The 20,687-nt window shown below is 37.2% G+C and overlaps 1 protein-coding gene across 1 annotated transcript; it reads right to left on the bottom strand.

Annotated features, from left to right (window-relative positions):
- Positions 1–1,361: 1,361 nt before the first annotated feature.
- On the bottom strand, positions 1,362–20,601 carry LOC149534305 (uncharacterized). The gene is made up of 6 exons (XM_089806906.1): positions 20,282–20,601; positions 19,516–19,637; positions 18,371–19,412; positions 5,330–6,794; positions 2,037–5,202; positions 1,362–1,948 (listed from the first exon to the last, which is right to left on the bottom strand). The coding sequence occupies exons 3-6, from the start codon at positions 19,395–19,397 to the stop codon at positions 1,919–1,921; spliced, it is 5,688 nt and encodes a 1,895-aa protein (XP_089663032.1). The 5' UTR covers positions 19,398–19,412; positions 19,516–19,637; positions 20,282–20,601; the 3' UTR covers positions 1,362–1,918.
- Positions 20,602–20,687: the final 86 nt, after the last annotated feature.

The raw sequence follows: 20,687 nt of genomic DNA on the forward strand, positions 1-20,687 counted from the left end.
CAATTTCACTTACAAAGCATATTAATCAATTTTATGAATTAGATGTTCCCTGCCATGACTTTAACCAGTATTTCAATATATGTTAAAGATACAAAAATATGTAGAATGAATGCACGTTAAACATTAAAGAGCACACATAAAATTTAAGGCTTCGAATATGGTAGACATCCATCGGCAATTATTGGAAGAAATGTTTGGCAGATACTATGGTTGGGTCTGTTTAAAATATATGCCAAATATGAAGTGTAGAAAACAAAGAAATTTGTTCTGCCCATTGTAGCTGGCTCTCCTTTCTGCCCTTTCTATCATTTCACTCTTAACTTTCTTAAATATCTATTTGATTGAATTCATTTTTTAACATGTCAGCCTGTAATTTATTCAAATAAATGTACACACTCATTCCATGATGCAACTGTAGAACAACTCTCAAAATAATTAAGGTCCTTCGGAGAAATTGTCTCAGTGGAATTTGCTTCATTACCAGGCATGCCCTGTAGTTAGAACATACCCAGACAGATTCCATACTCAGTCTGGGTGTACTCTGGATATATCTGGTTACAGCCCATGGTTGTGTGTTCAAGGCCGAGTATATATCCCAGGTAAACCTGAACCAGGGCCATACAACGTACCCCACATCCCCAAACAGAAAAGCATTGTTTTCATCAAGAAACAAAAAACCAATATTTTCAAACAACAATACCCAACTCACTACCTAACCACAACCATGACTATTGCTATATTTTAAAGTAAAAAATTAATATATAACAATTTAGCTACCTTAAACATCTGATATTGAATTATTAATTATTAGTTGTATTCTATATTTAATTTTATATTTTCCGTATAAATTATGCCTATTTAAAATATTATTTAATTTATTTTCAATGTCATATTGACCATACCAAGCCCAGGAAAGAAAACAAGCAAACTAACTTTGCTATACCAAGGACATCGGTAAACAATCATTCCCAGCAATTCCAAACAGGCAACATATGAGATTCTATGTGTCAAAATCAAATCATATTTACAAAGATAGTATTCCATTATTACAGACATAGAATCAAGGGCATCCAACCCCCTTTAACAAGTTTATGTTTTTAAAGTCTGCCGTACCTCACTTGAATTCCCAATCACATCATTGTGGCCTATGGTTTTATTCGTGACAAGCAAATTCCAAGGACAGACTCTCTCTGCAGAAAGATAAAATACACACGAACTCAACAATGTTTTGATTAAATTGTAATTTGGTAGCCTTCTTCAGAATTAATCAAGAAGAGAATAGATATATCCTAGTTAAATTGTGCAATAAATATGATTACACATAAACATTAACAAAAATTAGATTGAGAACATAAAACACATTGAGAGAAACTGTAAGACATAGTAATATACATTTGCATATCACCATACCAAAATATGGATATAAGTATAAAAATAAACTCACTGGCGCAATTTAAAGCTGACTGGATCAGATATCTCTTTAAGCATCATATTAAACAGCTCTGACAAAAACATCTCAAGGTAGCTGTCTACACCCTAGTAGATGAATACATAGAAATTGTTTCTGAATTTTACATGGCATAAGAATGGGCAAACTTTAGATCAAAAGAAGGATTTGATGCTTCAATTCGTTTCCAAATGATGTGTCATCCATGTTTTTACTTTTAAGGTGCGTACATATTACAAACGTAGCCAATGCATGAATCCTCCAAAATCACCAGTTTAACAACAATAATCAAGCCTCTGAGCCAGCCCCAGGTATCTCAGCTCACTCTGGACAAATTGAGCGATCTTCAACAGAGCTAAAGTTGGTCATTATCTTACCAATAATTGGTATGAGCAAGCCTGGAAAATGTATTCCTTGACACTGTGCCCAGCAGTACATGACCTGTGTGCAGCAACTTCCCACGCCATTATTTTAAGCCCTGACATACTTATTCATATATCCCTGCACACATAAACATGCATCCACATCAACTAAATCAAAAAAGAATAGAGGTTTGTGTGATAGTAAAACTTGATCAAAAACTACCCACCTTAACAAGTTTAGAAAGCTTTCCCTCAGATGATGCAACATACTGATCAATTTTTACTCGTGATTTAGGGATTTGATGGTTCTGCATGGCACCTGCAACCTTATCAACGGCCTTTTTAACAATAGTCTTGAATGCTTCTTTGCTCATGTTACCTTCCCGCCATGAAGGTTTCAGCATGTCTTTCACAAATTCTGCAAGTGCTGACCTGAAAAGCTTCATTGATCGGCTATCTTTACTCTTTTTGCTCTTAGCAGTTGTATGACCTTGATCAATTTCAATCTCTCCAGCACCTCCTGTGGCTAGTTCTAGTGGATGACCTGGACTCCAGTTCTTCACTTCTTCCTCTAGAAGAGGGCTTCCATTTTCTACTGCACCAACCTCAGCATCCATTGCTGCCTCTGCAACATTATCATCTTCAATCTCCTTAAAAGCAGAGGTAGCACCATCTTTATGTTTGTTGTTTTCTTCCACATCTAGTACACGAGATGAACTACCAATTTTGGTCTTCCCAGCATTGCGGGAACTAACTTTGTCCAACACAGGTGCTATTCTTGACTGCTGTCCAGCTTTAGCATCATTATCCTTCTCCATATCAGACTCAAACATCTTCTTCAATGAGTCGTTAGCTCCAAGAGAAGCAGGTTCAATACTGTCATGTAAAGGATCATACTGGTCTCCAGGAGCAGAAAAATCTCTATCAGGCTGATGAAGTATCAGTGAACCTGGTACAGAAGATGCCCCCATATGCGAATATGAATACGAGTGCCATTCTCCACCAGCCACAGATGCACCATGAGGTCTAGGTAGTGGCTCTAGTCCAGGCCTAGGAATACTATGTGGAGAAAGAGATGGCAAAGTAACTGGTCTTGTAACATAGCTTCCTTGGCCACTACCTGACAAGTGCGGTAAATTGAATGGCTCCAAGCTGCTCTCTAAATGAATTGATGCATGATGCATAATACCTGTCTTCGCTGCAGTAAATGAACTTGTATTCAAATCTGAATCTCGCATTGTGGGATTAGAAATGAACCCAGTCTGAGAATCTGAGTTACGATTTAAGGTAAAGGAATTGAAGTTGTTTGAGGGTGGATATCCCCCAAGATATCCTGGTCGATGATTATCAAAATTGCTCACCAAAGGGAGATTTGATGGTAAAGATGAGTTTTCTTGCAAAACATTTCGCTGTAGCAGAGAAGAACTTCCTGGCATAAATGAATGTGTAGATGATGACTGTTGCCTTAGAAGATCATGTTGCTGATTACTAGGAAAATCTCTATGAACGGGCGGGAAGTGTATTTCATCTCTACTGTAAGGATTAGATAACAATTTATCTCTAGACTGTAAATCATCTCCTCGGATACGAAGATCTTCTCTAGGTAAATGCTGAAAGTGTAAAACATCTTTATGCAAAGCTTCAGAAGAAAAACCATTTACTGGAATTTGTGAGTGCCCTCTAGGTAATGCATGTGCATGTGAATCATCCCTAAACAAATGAGGAGGAGGCTGTTCTTCTCTGAATAAAGATGGAGCTAGTGCATCATTTCTAAAAGTAGGCTGGCCGCCAAAATCTCGCACCAGACGTAAATCTTCACGAAAATCTTTTCTAGGCATGAGATGGTTCTGAAAACTTTCCTTATTTGGGTCTTCTCTCATCAATGTCTGAGATTGAAAGCTTCCCGTTGGAAAGGAGTGGGATTGCAGATTTTCCATTGCCAAGGGCCACGATTTCAAGCCATCCAGTGAATAAGGTCGTGACCGGAATTCCTCCCCTAGCAAAGCGCGTGACCTGAAGTCCTCCCCATGGAGATTTTGGGACCGAAAGTTTTCCCCTGGTATGATCCGAGACCGGAAATCCTCCCCTGGCAGGATTCGAGTCCTGAACTCCTCCACTGGTGGTGGCCGAGACCTGAAGTCCTCTCCTAGCAAAGGACGGGACCTGAAGTCCTCTCCTGGAAAAGGGCGAGACCTAAATTCCTCCCCAGGCAAGGGATGAGTCCTGAAGTTCTCCAACTGCAAGGGCCGAGACCTGATGTCTTCTATTGGCAGGGGGCGTGATCTGAAATCTTCCATTGACAAAGGTCGAGGAGGAAAGTCTTGCCCAGGAAATGCCCTCGGTTGAAACCCTTCTCCAACAGGTGGATGGGAACGAAAGTCTTCTTTTGGAAGGGGACGAGGTTGAAAACCTTCCCTTTGGAAGTGTTGAGGTTGGAAATTACCTACTGGGAGTGAATTTGATGGTGGCATAGATCGTGAGTCTTCTGTCAATGAGGGCTGAGTTTGGAAATTTTCCATTGGCATTGATTTTGATAAAGCCTGCGATCTGAAATCTTCAAAAGACACAGGCTGTGATCTGAAATCTTCATGACGTAAAGACTGTGTTCTAAAATCTTCAATGGCCACTGGCTGTGATCTGCCATCCTCATGCTGCAAAGGCTGTGCTCTGAAATTGAAACTTTCTTGAGGAATTGTGAAATCTTTCACTGGTACAGATATAGCAGGGATTTCTTCTGTTGAAAATTGCTGGGGAGGCATTTCGTCCAAATGCAAATGTTGGTTTTCTTCAACTTTTGAGGGCTGGAATTGGAAATATTCCATTGGCGGAATCCCAGAAGGGATACCTCCTTCATTTTGATGATGAGCATGTACAGCTTCTTTTTCTCTACGAATTGCACTGGGATGGACACTCTCCTCAGGGATCAGGGCATCAACGCTCACATTCGTCGCTGGTAGCTTTACATCATCATTTTCGGTCCCTACTGACAATCCCTTTTCATTCAATGAAGCCTCATTTAACTCTTTTTCCTTTTCACTTGATTTTTCTTCTAAAATAAGGTCGGGTTTATCATTAGAAAGTTTGCCTGGAGATGCACTCTTCACCTGATCTTCCTCTATTGCAACAGATATTTTTGTGGCACTTTGGGAGCTTTGCATGTCTTGTCCAGTCTCTCTGCATCTTCTGTTCCTTTCCCCACCATATGACTTGTTAATGTTTTCTGGTGCCTCATGATGGATAAATCTACAAGATGCCCCTCTGAAACACCTACCATCTCTATTAAAATAAATGCATTCTGGAACACTACCCCTCCTCTTTCTTCCCTCCCCTTGTTCATCAGAACGCTTGGATTCAGATGGAGGTGTCTTGCTCCTTTTTCTCCTTGGCGACCAACTGAAATTTTCACGGAAACATTGAATAATACCATTACTATTAAATAAGATCAAACTGTAAATTATTAAATCCAAACTGAAAATCATATATCCAAATGCCTGGAAAACAAAATCTAAGCTTCTCAAACCTGAGAGATCTACTCCTCCTGCCCTTTTTCCGGCGTGGACTGGGATGACTCCTTCGATGCCTGGCAACAGGAGACAGACTTCTACTCCGACTTCGAGATGTTTTCAGTCCTCTCCCACTATATAAAACACCATCTGATTCACTATCACTGCCACCTTCCCTTACTAGTCTGCCAAACTCATCAACATTTAGCATTTTGCTCTCTTCATTTGCAGGTTTTTCCAAAGTTGACTCTGCATTTACCTTTTCTTCAATGTTGTTATCTGGTAAAATGGGTGGTGGAGGAATATCTTCGAGAGGTTTATCAGCTTCACTTAAATTCATATTATCTGAAGTGGTTTTAACAGCTTCTAATTCCATGCCCTCTGTATCATGAATTGTATTGTCACCCCCTATCTCACAGACAGAGACACTCAACAATGGATTTACATTTTCACAAACAGTAGGGATTAGATCAAAAGATTCATTTGTTGACAAAGCTTTTTCTGGTTCCATATTTGTTTCAGTCACATGTTCTTCACTGACGCCAGTGGATGTGTATCCTACCTTCTGAATAACTTCTTCTTTATTGTGAGGTACTTTCAGTTCTCCACCCAAAAATTCACTCAGCTTCATATCACTTGCAGAAGGTCCAGAAGGTGTATGACCAATGTTTTTTGGTGAGGATGTGATTAGGTTCCGATCTCCTACACTAGGTCCTTCAGAAACAGATTCAGGCTCTTTTGGTGAATACCTTACTGGACTCAGATCTTCTATATACATTTCCTGAAGACTTTTCAAAGAGGATTCAACAGGAGTCAAATCTATACAGGGCACATCAGATGCATCTTGAAGTTCTTCTGGTGAAGACTTAACAGGACTCAGATCCTCTACATGAAGTCCCTCAGAAGCCCCACCAAGATCTTTTGGTGACGATAGAACATCTTGAAGTTCTTCTGGTGAGGATTTAACAGGACTCAGATCCTCTACATGAAGTCCCTCAGAAGCCCCACCAAGATCTTTTGGTGAGGATAGAACAGGACTCAGATCCTCAACATAAAGTTCCTCAGATCCCTGTTCAATCTCGTTTGCTGGGGATGGGGCAGGACTCAAGTCCTCTACACAAAATCCCTCAGATCCATGTTGAAGCTCTTTTGGTGAAGAATTGACAGGAACTGGATCTTGTACATGAATTTCTTTGGATATATGCTGCATCTCACTTCTGAATGAACAAAGAGGACTTGCCTCACGAGCACAAGGCACATCAGAATTTTGCTGAGAATTGGATGGGGAAATTTGAACTGGAGTCAGCTGCCTAACACAAGTATTCTCAGATACTTGACAAAGCCCTTCAGGTGGAGATTGAACTTGTACTGAGTGCTCTCCAAAAGAACCCTCTAATGTGTTATGCAACTCCTTTGGTGACGATTGTACTGGACTAAGGTCTTCAACAGAAAGCCTCCTAAATTCAGACTCGTGGCACACTTCTGCACAACACCACCATCATATCAGTTACGCTTAGATTTCTCACTATTAAGTAAAAAAAGGCCATTAATTACAATTCTACAGTCCAAAAGAATCTGTAACAATCAATATTTGCTAGCATCCAACAATAAGATCAACATACTAGGTATATATAACTTTATTTGCAACATTCAAATTAGACTCAAGGTGTGTTTAGGTCAATTTCATTTCAATCAAATGTCTCCAATGAGTTCAAAACAGGACATAAATTCTACCGATATAGTAAAAGACGTTACCCAAAATCAAAAACACAAGGTAATGTCTGAATTCAGGGAGCAGATTATTCAGATTCTGTTCGCTATTGTTTAGAGACATTTCACAATAACAGTAGTCAGTAATACACAACCAAAGTGATGATAGAAATGACATCAGTAGTATGATTGCCCTCGTTTGGTTGCTGGAATTAAACAAGAATAGGCATGCCCAATCCTTGAAAATTTCAAATCCGTTGTTTGGGTGTGCAAAATCGGAATTGGGATTTGGGGAAACCCATTTAACCCCTAAAACAAGAATTCCATCTCCCTTCAAAATACTTGCTATTTGGAATCCATGTTTTAAATCCCATTTTTTGAAAATCAGAATTCTAAATTAATTGAAATTTAATTGAGTTTGACATCCGGGTGGCCATTTTTGCAGCTAATATTGCCCTCGATGTATGCCCAACTATTGATCAAGTAATATCACGAGAAAAACTCATATACAGTCATGACAAAAGTAGCTGAAGGAAGCATTGTGAACATGAGGACAACTTGTATAGTAAAACTGGCCATCCCACCTCTACCACAGAGCATGTTCCTCTCCAGCTTTGATCTTGATTTGAAAATTGTAGAATCGAGACGAGCAGAAGTTGATTTGACTGAGACACGAGTGGAATATAAGGAGGCATCGATAAATATTGCGGTTGAAGATTTGGCCACCCTTCATCAGGTTATTGTGGATGGAACTTCTTATTACCATTTCATGAAATCATGGGCAGAATGTAAAAGAGGCCTGCCCATTGCCAACGACCCAATGAAGCTATTTTGAACCAACAAGCTTGGAATAACAAATTTTGAAAAAGAACTGGGATAGCCTTGTGAAAAAGAACTGGTCCAATCTCATTAACCTGCCCCTTGTTTATTTGAAGAAAAGTAAGGAGGCGAGGGCTAGTTGCAAATGGGTTCCACCTCCATGTGGATGGTTTAAACTCAATTTTGATGGCGTTGCTAGAGGTAACCCTGGTGTGGCAGGAATCGGTTGCATAATTAACGATGACACTGGCAAGTGGGTGGCTAAGCTAGCCTCACCCATCCCTCCTACCTCTAATAATTTGGCAGAACTAGAAGCGCTAGATAAAGGATTGCAGCTATGTATTAGTCTCATCATTGAAGGTGATTCTCAGATTATTCTAAATGCAGTTAGGAAGCGTGTGACGCCTAATTGGGTTTTAAACTCTAAATTAAAAGAAGTCCTTATGCTCCTTGATCGTATTGAAGATTCTCAAGTTTGCCATATTTTCCGAGAAGGAAATCAGAAAGCTGATTGGCTAGCCAATAAAGGAGTTGATGGAGTATCGATTTTAATTTATAATAATCAGTAGTTCCTTTTGGTTAAATTTCATATTGGTCTAATATATAAGGCTTATACTTGACCATACGTCAATGAGGTATATTGAGGGGTTGACTAGGTCGATTTGCAATTTTCTTTTCCACTTTGATTAGTTTAGGCTACTATTAGGTTTTATAATATTTTTTTATCCTGTTTGATTTTCCTCTTGATATATATAGTGTTTCGTTTTAAGCTTTATTTCTTTTACTTGTCCGTGGCTCTCGAATGCATATATCTACATATTTCCATAATTTATAAATATTCTTATATTTTAAAAAAATATATATATTCTGTTTCTATTCCTCTTTAGTTTAGGTTTTTTCGGGTCTCTTGCTATTAGTTGTCTGAAGATCCATCCTAGGTCTGAGATATGGATATTGCCTTTTTTATCTTATGTTCATGAGTGTATTTCTTCTTTCATTCTGGGGTCTCAATGTATCATCATAATGTTTCATGATTGTCTTCTAGGTTTATTTACTATGATGAAATTTATTGCAATTAATTTGTAGCACATTTAGGGGTTGGGGAATGATGGAAACAGCCGGCAAAATTATTAGTTCCAGACTCTTCAGGGGTTTACTGGATACAATTGTATTCATTTTGTTTTAACTCTCAATGTCTGTGGCGTTTTCTATCATTATCAATGGAGACTAATATTAATGTCTATCACGTGATTGAAAACCGATCCATGGCCTTTCTGGGAAACGTTAAGCCAGAGAGATGGAATCGTCTGCTCAAGCCGGTCGATGATCTGACTAGATTTGCTGTGAGTAGGGCCATGGAGAGGGTGTGTTTGATTATGGGGCTACTTGGAGAACTAATAGCAGCAATATAGGCTCGTTTATCGGTTGTTTAGTGCATACAAAGGTTGGGCATGGGAATATAGTCAAATTATGCTGTGATATTTTTAGCCCGATATGGCAAAAGGGGCTTGAGAAGGCAATTTACAGCATTGACAAGAAATTCCGGATCCCCCTTCCTGAGAAATATATGAGTCTCCCTTTGGGTGCGGCTGACCTGGAAACTGCATACCATCAACAAACATTAATAGTCAGGGATAGTTTGGCCTTTTATCGAGAATTGCCTTGCATGGAAGCGAGTATCCAATTCTTACTAAGATGGAGAAGGATTGTGGTAGATGAAGGCAAGGATTGGCCAACTAATTATCTCACTTTGTTCAATGCCTACATACAGTCGGGTGTGGTCTTTGATGATCTCGACACCCTTGTATTTTGCACGCTAAACTCTAAGAAAACGAGTAGGGCCAAAGTCAACTTTGAATTCCCTCCTAATTTCATCGTTGGAAAATCTAATGACATTCCAAAGATTATAATGGTATCTTGGAAGAAGTAGGATTAGTGGTTGGACTATGGGAAAGCTCTGTGTTGTAAGCGAGGGTTTGTTATTTCAATTACTTGGTTCTTCTAGGGTTTCAATATATAGCTATGTCTAGTAGTAGTAGGTTTGCAAAGATGTATTAACCTGGACTACGAAATGAGGGTTTTTGATATTCGGTATGTAGTTCTGCTTCTTCCTTTTGTACTATCAGACTCTATTATATAATAGTAAATGCAGTTTATGTTTTATACATTAGTTTTATTGCTGTTTTTTTGGGCTTTATTCTTTGTATGGTCTAAGTTTTATTAATTGGCGGTTGATGTTTCTGGAGCACATAGATGGTTGTATTTGAATTCCCATTTACAAGATGTTCTACAGGTTTATTGCACGATATCCCGATGGTTGGTATTGGTTTGGTAAATTTAGTTCAATTTGCTATATTTTCTCCTAATGAAAATTTTGTGAGTATGGCATGTGTAATGTTGGTTCTTTCAATAATGGACTATCTGGTTGCCTTTCTTCATTTCTTTCACTGTAGCCTAGTATTGCTTGGTGATTAATTCATCTTTTAAGGATATTTGATGAGCTTTGGTTTATTTTAGATAGGCTTCTAATGATATGGCATTCCAACATATGCTCTGTTTCTTGGAGCCCTGGTATATGCGGATCTAGAAGTGTATCCCTGTTGCATTTTTAGTGTTGCTCTGTCATCGAAGGTATTGAAGGATTCTGAGATCGACCATGGGCAATTTGTCTCATAGCGCATTTCTATAGCTTTCTTATCAATATGTTGTATGCATTCCTCTTATGGTAGCTCTTTAGATTTAGTATTTTTAGGTTTGTTGATCTTTATTTTGTAGTAGCTGATGGAGCCTAAAATTTGTGTCTCCATTTATACAGTCACTGAAAAGTATCAGACATCATTACAAAGATAGGATCAAGACACTGTTCATGGAAGTAGAACTGATGGTTTTGAAGGACAGAGGGTGCCTGAAAAATTAGATGTCTCAATACCTGAATGAAAATTTGCTACTATCTGCTAAAGTATTCTTCTAATATTCTGGAAGTCATCAGCAGTTTTGTTTCCTTCCAACCTTCACCTTCAGTTTTGAAGTCACATCGGGATTGGTTAATTGTCTCAAGATATTGGTTGGATGAAGGGAAATATGTATATATTATGCTGGTTGTTTACAATGAGATTATTAATGGTTATGCAGCGATAAATCTAAACAAGACTCAAACACCCAAGGCTTGCCTTCAATGGAGCAACAACAGTCATATACGAAAAGGTTATCTCCAGCAACCAAAGAGTACAATCAGTGCATGCATATAAGCAAGTCTTCTTAAGATGTGGCAAAGTATCTACTAAAAAGCATGAATAGATCATGATAATCATATTAATGAATAGCAACTACTGAGGAATGGAATTATAAAGACTATTTTGATGTTTTAATCTGCCGTCCTAATATTCATCTTGGCTGTTGACTCATTCAGATCTCATGGAGGGGCCTTCTAAGCAACTTTTCAGGGTTCCTTTCCGATGATCTTAGCAATACAAACATTGGTGGTGATGAACCTACAAAGCACAGACTTCATGTAGTTGGTTTCTTGTACAACTTAGTTCATAAGGATAATATTTTAGTTATCAGCATGAGTAATGGCCAACCTTGCTACCAGTTACTATGATCTATTGCAAAATGAGGACCCAAAGCATAATAGCATTTCAAATTATTTGTAGATTTACCTTGAGGGTGCTGGCAGCATTTTTTTTATTTTATTCTTTGGAATGAATCATACAGATGAAGTGACATATTTCAGCAATTGGAAACGAGACATATAATGAGTGTTGGACGGGTTGGGCGCTTCTTGATTGATGAAGATCTGTATAATTGTTTGAAGCTTTGGGAAATGAATTCAAAGATGCACATTCAGATTTGTCTACAACATAATGCATTATTTAGTTGTAACAGTGAAGGGTATTAAAATATGAACAAATTATACAGATTTGGCATAGGATTGAAGATATTTGTTTCATGATCATAATAAGCATCTCAGCCCATGGCATTCTGTCAAATATATGGAATTGCTTATGAAATGATTCAGTCAAAGGATTAATGTGTTTCTTGTCTCCGTCCAGCAATGTTCTATTTTAGATTTGGAGAGAATTAAGTCCGCCTGTTGAAAGCATATGGAGAAAAACAGAAGCCCAAACATACTAAGCGTGTAAAGGCCAGTAGAAACAGACGCATGCAAATGAGGAGGTGAAGAATTTGAACGGGAGACCCTTGAATATGGAGTCAGATTTGGACTACGCCGCCATATATATCACGAGAAAGAGGAATATATAAATACATTTGCTTGTTCTAACCCTGTGTTTTTGTTGCAGGTGAATACACCTTTGGATGAAGGAGCCGCCAGAAATTGGCAGATAATCGTGGTACACCATACACGCCCAATGGAGGAAGGCCCCACGCAATTTTGGAGAATGATCCTCAGGGCATACACCCGACAATACTATGAATTCGATAAATATTTTGATTCATAAGCCTCCATCGTTTGATTTGGAAGTAATATGTCGTTAATTACAATATTGATTATGGGGTAAAGCTTATAATAGCAAAGTGATTAGTTTCTTGTTATTAAAGGGCGCGATGTTTTGAAGAGAGGCCCATGTCCTTTGGATATTTATAAATATAAGATGTAAAAGGGGACTTAGGACATTATTATTATTCATATTAAAAAAAAAAAATTTGCCTTGCGCTGATGTATTATATTCTTTTAATTGGCGAAGGAAATGACCTTTTGAACTAAGCCTCTAGATGGTGAATTATGGAATAAATTCTTGTGCGATTCTGGAGTTGAATTATATTGGATGGATCACCTGTAGGGAATGTCTCCAGTACGATTTTATTTCCGGATCAGTAAGGAGTATTTATTTAATTTACTTGCATTAGAGTTTTAATTTTTTATTAAGTTGTGTCCTTTATAAACGTTTTTTTTATTATTTTCTATAAATATTTTAATATTCAGATAAGTGGACGAGATCATTATTGCATTTTAAATTCGATAAACATAAATATTGTGAAATATTTTATTGTTTCCATATTTATTGTCTAATTTGTCTCCACAGGAGTTAAAGTGCATTTTAGACTAATTTAAATTGCTTTTATATAATTGATTCGTCGCGTCTGAATTATTAAATTTGTTTATAGTTAAAATATATTAAACTTTATAAAGTTGTACGTTTCAACTAATAATATTGACTCTATTGCCCATTTAATAAGGCGCTGGTCTTTTATTCTTAATTCATAATCCATACGCTGGCAAATGTTTCATTTCTTGCCTTTGCGGAATTAATATATTCATCTGTTGCATTAATCTATATTTATACTTTATTTAAAATATTATTTCAATCGTTAGCTTTTGTTCTCAGTTCATAAATCGCAAGTTTGGAAGTTTTCCTATATTTCTTGCCATTTGGAAAACATTTATTGTATTCACGTTCTAATCGATCTGTTTTAAGTATCATGGATCTAAGTATTTCGTCCAGGATTAGGTGCACCCGCCTCGGTCTTGCAGAGCCGAAAGCGCAGGGGATTTAGATAACATTGATCGATCCCGTCAAGTTGGCCTTAACCAGTTGGATATCCCAGCATCGAGCAGGCAAAGCTCGTAGGATTCCAATCTGCGGTTTTGGGAACCAACAGTAGCCTCGAGTTTATTACTGCTTCTAAAGATACAAATGGTGAATAGATTTCAGTTGGGTCTTTTTTGGGTATTTAATCGTCCTATCATCTGATGGAGGTGTTTGTATGTTTATGGATTATGGTCTTAGCAGGGTATGTTTATTGCAGGGGATTGTGGACTTTCATTTTCTTTCTATCAGCTTCCATGATGTGTTTTACTAAATTTTGTGGTCATTTGGTAATGTGTCAACGTGATTTTTTGGCCAAGATTCAGGGTATATGATTTATTTTTTAGAGTAGCTGAGGCAATTTATAGTATGTCTCCTTCATTGCATTTAATGTCGGTGCATAGGACTTATTTTATTGTTGTTTTAATTTCCTAAGATTGATTAACTGTATTAATAAAGACAAGAAATAGACCTATATGGAACCTCTATTCAGGTTATCCTTTTCGAGATTATGATGAAAACATGTTCTAACATTGCTGGTATATTAAGCTCAACAGGAGGAACGAGTGTTCAAGGCAGGTATATGTCAGTCTTACTTGGCTTCGACATTAGCGCTTATGGATAGTGACAATTGCGATATATATGTGTAATCAAATCTTGTATGATCATCTGGGGTATGCCCCGGTATTGTTGTAATTCTTTTTTGACTAGGGTATGCCCCTTTTAATTGTAATAATATAGGACGTTTGTCCCAGGCAAGACTGGAGGTTTTCTTCTCCGTTCTTTCCTACCAGTGCCCGTTCGAACAAAGTGAAGCTATTGTATCTTAATTATTGATTTAATAAAATTAGTCAAGGCCTTGGCCATTTATCGATTAAAATTATTTTTTTTAAATACAAAAAAAAAACAAATTGAATATGACATATTTTTGGGTTTGAACCAAATGGGCCCAAACTAAATTCAAGAAACTGTAATCTAGATTTCAAGTTCTAAAATCCCAAATAAAAGATTTTGAATGCCAATTCTCAAAACATATTCCAACTAAACGAGCCCTGGCTCATTTGATTGCTAGAATAGGAATAGGAAATTGGGAATATATTTTCTATTTTCCGTTTGGCGTGTCAATTGGAGTAGGGAATAGGAATATATATTCTCATTTTGCCCCTAAAATGAGCTTATGTCCATTCCAAAAAAATAGTTGTTATTGGAATAGCCATTCCTATTCCCAATATGCATTCCTATTCTCAATTCATATGCCCGCCAGGCCCTGTTTGGTTCCAGAAATGCTCGCTCACATTCACCAATTTGACATTTGTTTGCAAAATACAAAATTCGAATTAGAATTTGTCTACCCTAATTTGACCCCAAAATGAGCATAGTGGAATTCCTAAAAAAAGGTAGCATAAGAATAGCTTATTCTTATTCCAGTTTTTACTATTCCCAATTTGATGGGTTGTCGAGTCCGTAACTTTGCCACTCGATTGCATTTTGCCGCTCGAATGCATTTTTGGACTATTTCCTCTATTCATCAGAAGATATAAACCAAGTCAACATTATTTAAAGTTTAATATGTGAATTTTTTTTTAAATAACAAAAAAGACTAATATCATATTATATATCTTCTATAAACTTTCATAAAATTATCTTTACAAAATAAATCTTGTGTTTAGTATTATAATTAAAAGTTTAAAACTATGTTGAAAGATCATTTAAATATGATATTAATAACCTCGCCTTGTTTTTATTTTTATTTTCTTTAATATATTTTCAAATAAAATGATTTTAGTTTTGATCTTATACTCAAATTTATACTTATATTTAACGTTTAAATTTTTAGAAAATGCTATCAAATATTTATAATTTAAAATAATCATTTTTCATTTTTCAAACAATAAACATAAATATTTAAAAAAACTCACTTAGAGTTTTTAATTAGCTATGAACAACATTGAATATGATTTTAAAATAATTTGATTTAATTTAGAATTAAAATTATGATGTACAATATAATGTCTTTTGAATTTCAAAGGTTGCAGTATACCTTCAACTGATAAAGGCAATTTAAAAAATAAAATTAAGGCCAATTAAAATAATTTGGCTTTTAAAAAAATAATTAAAAAACCAAGTTTTATAAATAAAAAATCTTGCTTAATTAAAATATTACCAATCTAAATAAAAAATAAACTATTAATATTAAAAAAAACTTATTCCAATTCCTATTTCAATTGTTGCAACCAAACACAAAATATGCATCTTTCGACTCCTCTTCCAAGTCAACCAAACAGGGCCAAATGATATTCCAGAACTTATTTTAAGAGTGCACAAATACCAGAAGAGAGATTATTCCAACATAGATGAATGTCACATTCGACAATTCTTGCAACCAAACAAGGAAGTGTCTAAGTGTGAATACAATCAGAACAGTTATATAGTAAAGAACAATAATCTGCCAATAAATCCCGATTATACCCCATTAATACTGAATCCTAAAGCCAGCTTATTTTTTCATCCCAAATCATGAAAATCATTGACCCAATTTTCAATGAGCAAAATCTTATTAAAATTTCTAGAAATGGCATAGAAACATTTTTTAAAAATCATTGCTAAAAACCCATGAAACTGACAAATGACTCAAAAATGGGATTGATCCCAAGACAGAAGCAATGTCAATGCAAAATCGGCATCGAAACAATTTGTTTGTTTCATTTTCTTTCCAACCTTTAGAAAACCCATAACAGAGTAGCGCAAGGAGCAATAGGGTCATCAACCAAATTTAAGAGGGCCTCAATCACCCTAACCTAAGTTGTCAATTCGGAAACTGGTATGGATGCGGATTTGAGATTCGGGTTTGAAATTCACCAATTTTTTATTGGGTTGGATTCAGACTCATTTTGGGTTCGTCCAAATAAGAACCTATGATCCTCAAGGACACATCCCCCCCCCCCCCCCCCCCCAAAAAAGCCAGTGTTTCAAGGACGAGGACGTCCCTATCCCAGGAACTTCAGTGGGGACTTGCATCCGTCCCCAAATTTTTAAGACAAAAAAATTAAACAATAAACAAAAATGCACTTTTTAATAATAGTGAGTGAGTTTCCACAATCCATAAGTATTTTTCATTTGTTGCTTCTGGAATCGATTGTGTAAAGATTTTTCATCAACGTTTCGAATCACACTCCGTGATCCATCATCATCATTTTCTCCTTTTGCTTTCTCTCTTTCATTATCATGATGGATCATGAAGTTTGATCTGAAACATTGATGAAAAAATCTTTACACAATCAATTCCAAAAGCAAAAAATGAAAAATGTATATTTTAAGTTTTATCATCGACTTTGGCCTACACCTAAAACAGTAGTTGTTAAAGCCACTAGTTTGCCAATCATTTAATTCAACTAAACTAGTGTCTTTTGTTAAGTTCCACCCCATTTAAAGAACCCCAATTGCCATTAAGGGATATAAAGCATTGCAATTATGGATTCTGATTTGATAAGCTTTCTCAAGAATTGAACTACCCCTACAAAACTCCTTGCCTCAATCACAATGGAAGTCTTGAATCATTTCAAAATGGTTTCCACTTTTAATAAATTACACTTTTGATGAATTCCTAACAGTAGCTATATCGCTGTCTGATAAATTTTCATCTCAGTCACTTCATAAACTTGGCTAATATTGGATTTGGGACTTAAACAACAATTTGGTGACTTCCCTCTTTAAAAATATTTTTGGATTTCAGATAATTTATACACTTAGCTAATACTTGATTTCAGACCCAGACAGCTATTTGCTTACCCACTTAAAAATATAACTGAATATTTGCCTTCCTTTGTAACCAGCAATAGGCAACTATTTGATGACCGCCCTCTTGAATATTTCTCTATGCAATCAACAATATATATTTCACCCTTAAATTTTAAAAAATAGTTTATCTCGTTTCCTACAAATTTTAACCTTTTTTTAAATCCAATTTTTCCCTGATTTATTTCCTTCTTTTGTCCATTTTTTCAAGAAATCTTATACTTTTGGTTTGCCAATTAATTCCACAAATAATCTTTGTTCCTATATACCTTAAAGCAAATTCATACTCCTGATTCAAAGCTCCCACTAAGGCTCAAAAGCATTTAGCATTCCAAAAGGAAAGTTCATCAAACCTCCTGCCCCTAATGACTGCTGCGAGGTGCCTATATGCTAAGTGGGTCTCTGTGCTGTGTAATCATCACCAGCATACAATAAAAAAGAAATCTATAAAAGTAAACATTGCAAAATCATCTAGCATGGGATAGAATGCACATCAAGTTGCAAGTTTTCCACAAAGGCTAGGGCCTGCATTGAATTGAACTGTCCTTGACAAAAGCATTGGTTTCTTCTCAAATCCCACATTTAATTTTGACCAATAGAATTCAAAGGAGGTGCTTACACATAATCTTTAAAAAATTCTAAACCTTCCCACAATCTACGCAACCCAGTAAACCTTAATAAACCCACTACAGAACACAAAATAATAGACACCGCCAGCAAACATTTAACAAATTTTTCATCTAGTTTCAAACCTACACCACCAAATGGCTTCAATTTTTATAAATCAAACAGAACTTGCACTCACATTTTTTCTATTGCTTCCAACCTTGTTCTTTGAACCAGATTTGCAATCAAGGTAAGCAAGAACTATGGGTAACAATGTTCAAATACATGCAAAATGCATGTGACAAACAATGCACACAAATTCTGATCTGGCCAGTCAAACAGAAGTTGCAAAGGAATACAGTATAAATGAAAGGAGAAGTGAACAGTCAAACAGAAAATGCAAGTTCACCACAAAAAAAATAGAGTATAAATGAAAAATAACTAAAAATGAATAGAAGTTGCAAAGGAAAAACTATTTATCTAGTGTCCCATGCATATAAAAAATAATTAAAATAATAAATACATTACATCTATGGCCTACTGCAAAAAAGCTAAACAAAATAAAAGAGTAGCAATCACCTTCCATTTCTGTGTCACTAACTGCAGGAGAATTCGAGACATCTTCCAAAGTAATTCCAATCAACTCGCTGTGATTTGTAGTGCCAGACAGCGGAAATGTCCCTGCACGCTCCTTTGCTTCTGTTTCCTGCTGCATTTTCAATTCTGCGGTGCACTTCATCTTCATCCACTGAAAATACGCAAAACCAATCGAAGCATCGCTACCAGGCTCCCCACCAAACAAAAAGGCAAATTTGGGGTTACCAGCCTCCCTGGCCCGAGCCATGCTCTCAAACTCCGGGCCATTTCTAATTATAAACTGACATAAAGTTTCGATATGGTTGACAACTTCTTCATCCGCAGGTTTTGGTGGAGGTGGTGGAGGTGGAGGCAGCGAATGTGACTGAGACTGAGGATGGGGCTGATGCGTATCAGAAGTCATTTCTGCTTGTGCTTCTGCTGGTGCCTCAGCCATGTCTTCGTTTTGTGAACCATAAAGTGGTGATGCGGGTGGTGGAGGCGGTGGCGGGGGAGGTGGAGATGAAGGTGGAGGTGGTGGAGATGGAGGTGGCATGGGCGGGGGAGGGATAGCACCTCCTGGAGGGAAAACAGTAAACGAAGGTGGTGGAATTGGAGGAGGAAGCACAGAAGTGCCTCCCGGAAGTGGAGGAGGCCCTCTAGGTAAGGGTCCCGGTGGCGTCACAAAGGACATAGGTGGTGCTTGATATGGAAGAGGGGCGAGTGTTCTTGGAGGCGGTCCAGGCACCATTGAACCTGGTGGTATCCCGGAGGGCATGTGTGCAGGAGGCAGACCAGGTGGCATAGCATGAGTCATATTTGGCGGAGGACCAAATCCAGGTTGTTGATGTTGTTGCTGCTGTACACCCGCGAATGGATGTTGATGCATTGGCGGGCCCATTCCTTGCATTACAGGACCAAATTGCCGATTCATGTTCATCATCCCCGGAGGCGGACCTGGCGGCCCTGGAAGCTGATGTCCAGGAGGCCGTTGTCTAAATTGAGGAGCATTCCTTGGAGGCCCATACATTTTGAATCAAACTGTCTGCAAAATAACAGATGCCAGGTTCTTTATTTCACTGCCCATGTCCCTTTATAACCCTAAATTCCCATATCCCATAACACCAAGCAATATAAAGCCTCCATACCAATACAAATTTTCTGAGAAGCACCAGTCAAACTCCAAATCACCTCACGCTGAATCTAGTTTGCTCACATTCGCAATCTTCCAATTATAAATTTTGTAGGAATATACAAAATCAAGGATCTCCTGCAAAGACAAAAGCAACTTAACAACTTCAATTGCTATTGTTTAGGTTAATTGTTAGAAAAGTTTATTTGGCTTAGAAAATTTGAAACATAATCTCCAAATATATACATCCACGGTTATAAATCCCACCAAACCACTCCCAAAATAGATTTTTAGGATTATTCAGAAGCTCTCATTATCAAAATATAGGAATGCACCATGGTCTTTACACCTTTCTTTACCTTTGTACTCCCAAATTCGTCTATTCTACTTGTTTAAATGCAGTACAATTGTTTTTCAATTAACTATCCTAACCTAGTCTATAAGCAATCACTTAACTGTCATTATCCTTAGTACAAGAACTTCTATACTAAAACCCTGAAATTAAACCCAAGCAACCTGATACGTTCCCGCAAAGGCCATACTAAACCAAAACCCTAAAAGAGCTTGCGGTTTTACATTAATTGTTTGCAGTTCAATTATAGCCCACTATTCAAGTCCACCATTATTACATTGCCCATGAATTAGAACAGAAAAATAGCGTCAGGATAAAATTGAGGACATAAACCCTAATGCGTTTACAAATATAATCCACCAAAAAAAGTTGCGGGTACAAAACCAATTGATGGCGAAAGCCCTAGAGCATTAGCAGTATAGTTCGTTACCCGAAAGGTCGAGTTTCAGTCTCAAATCCGACCCGCGAGCAATGGAAGCTTTGATGTCTATTTCCGGTTCCGCCTGGGAAGTTTCGATTGTTTCCCAGTTAAAAGCAGTGGCCTCTGTTCTAAAATATCCTTCCGGGTCCGCGGTTAACAATTTATTTTTTCTAGCCGCCCGATAAACTGTGCCAAGCAACAGGTCATTAGTAGCAAGTTTTTCAGAGGCTACGAGGCCCGTCGGAGTCGAAAAAAGCTTTGGTGACGCTGAATTTTATAGAGATAGTGTGCAGAGAATAATACGAGCAAGAAAATCACAGTGACCATTCAAGGTAATGTGATATTTTATTTTATTTAAATCATTTTTGCTGTGCGGGTGCGTGTCTCGCCTTCCTCGGGACGACCTGGAAGCAAC

Source organism: Cupressus sempervirens, chromosome 10, assembly GCF_028749045.1.
Source record: "Cupressus sempervirens isolate cs-2001-9-10 chromosome 10, ASM2874904v1, whole genome shotgun sequence".
Taxonomy (NCBI): Eukaryota; Viridiplantae; Streptophyta; class Pinopsida; order Cupressales; family Cupressaceae; genus Cupressus; species Cupressus sempervirens.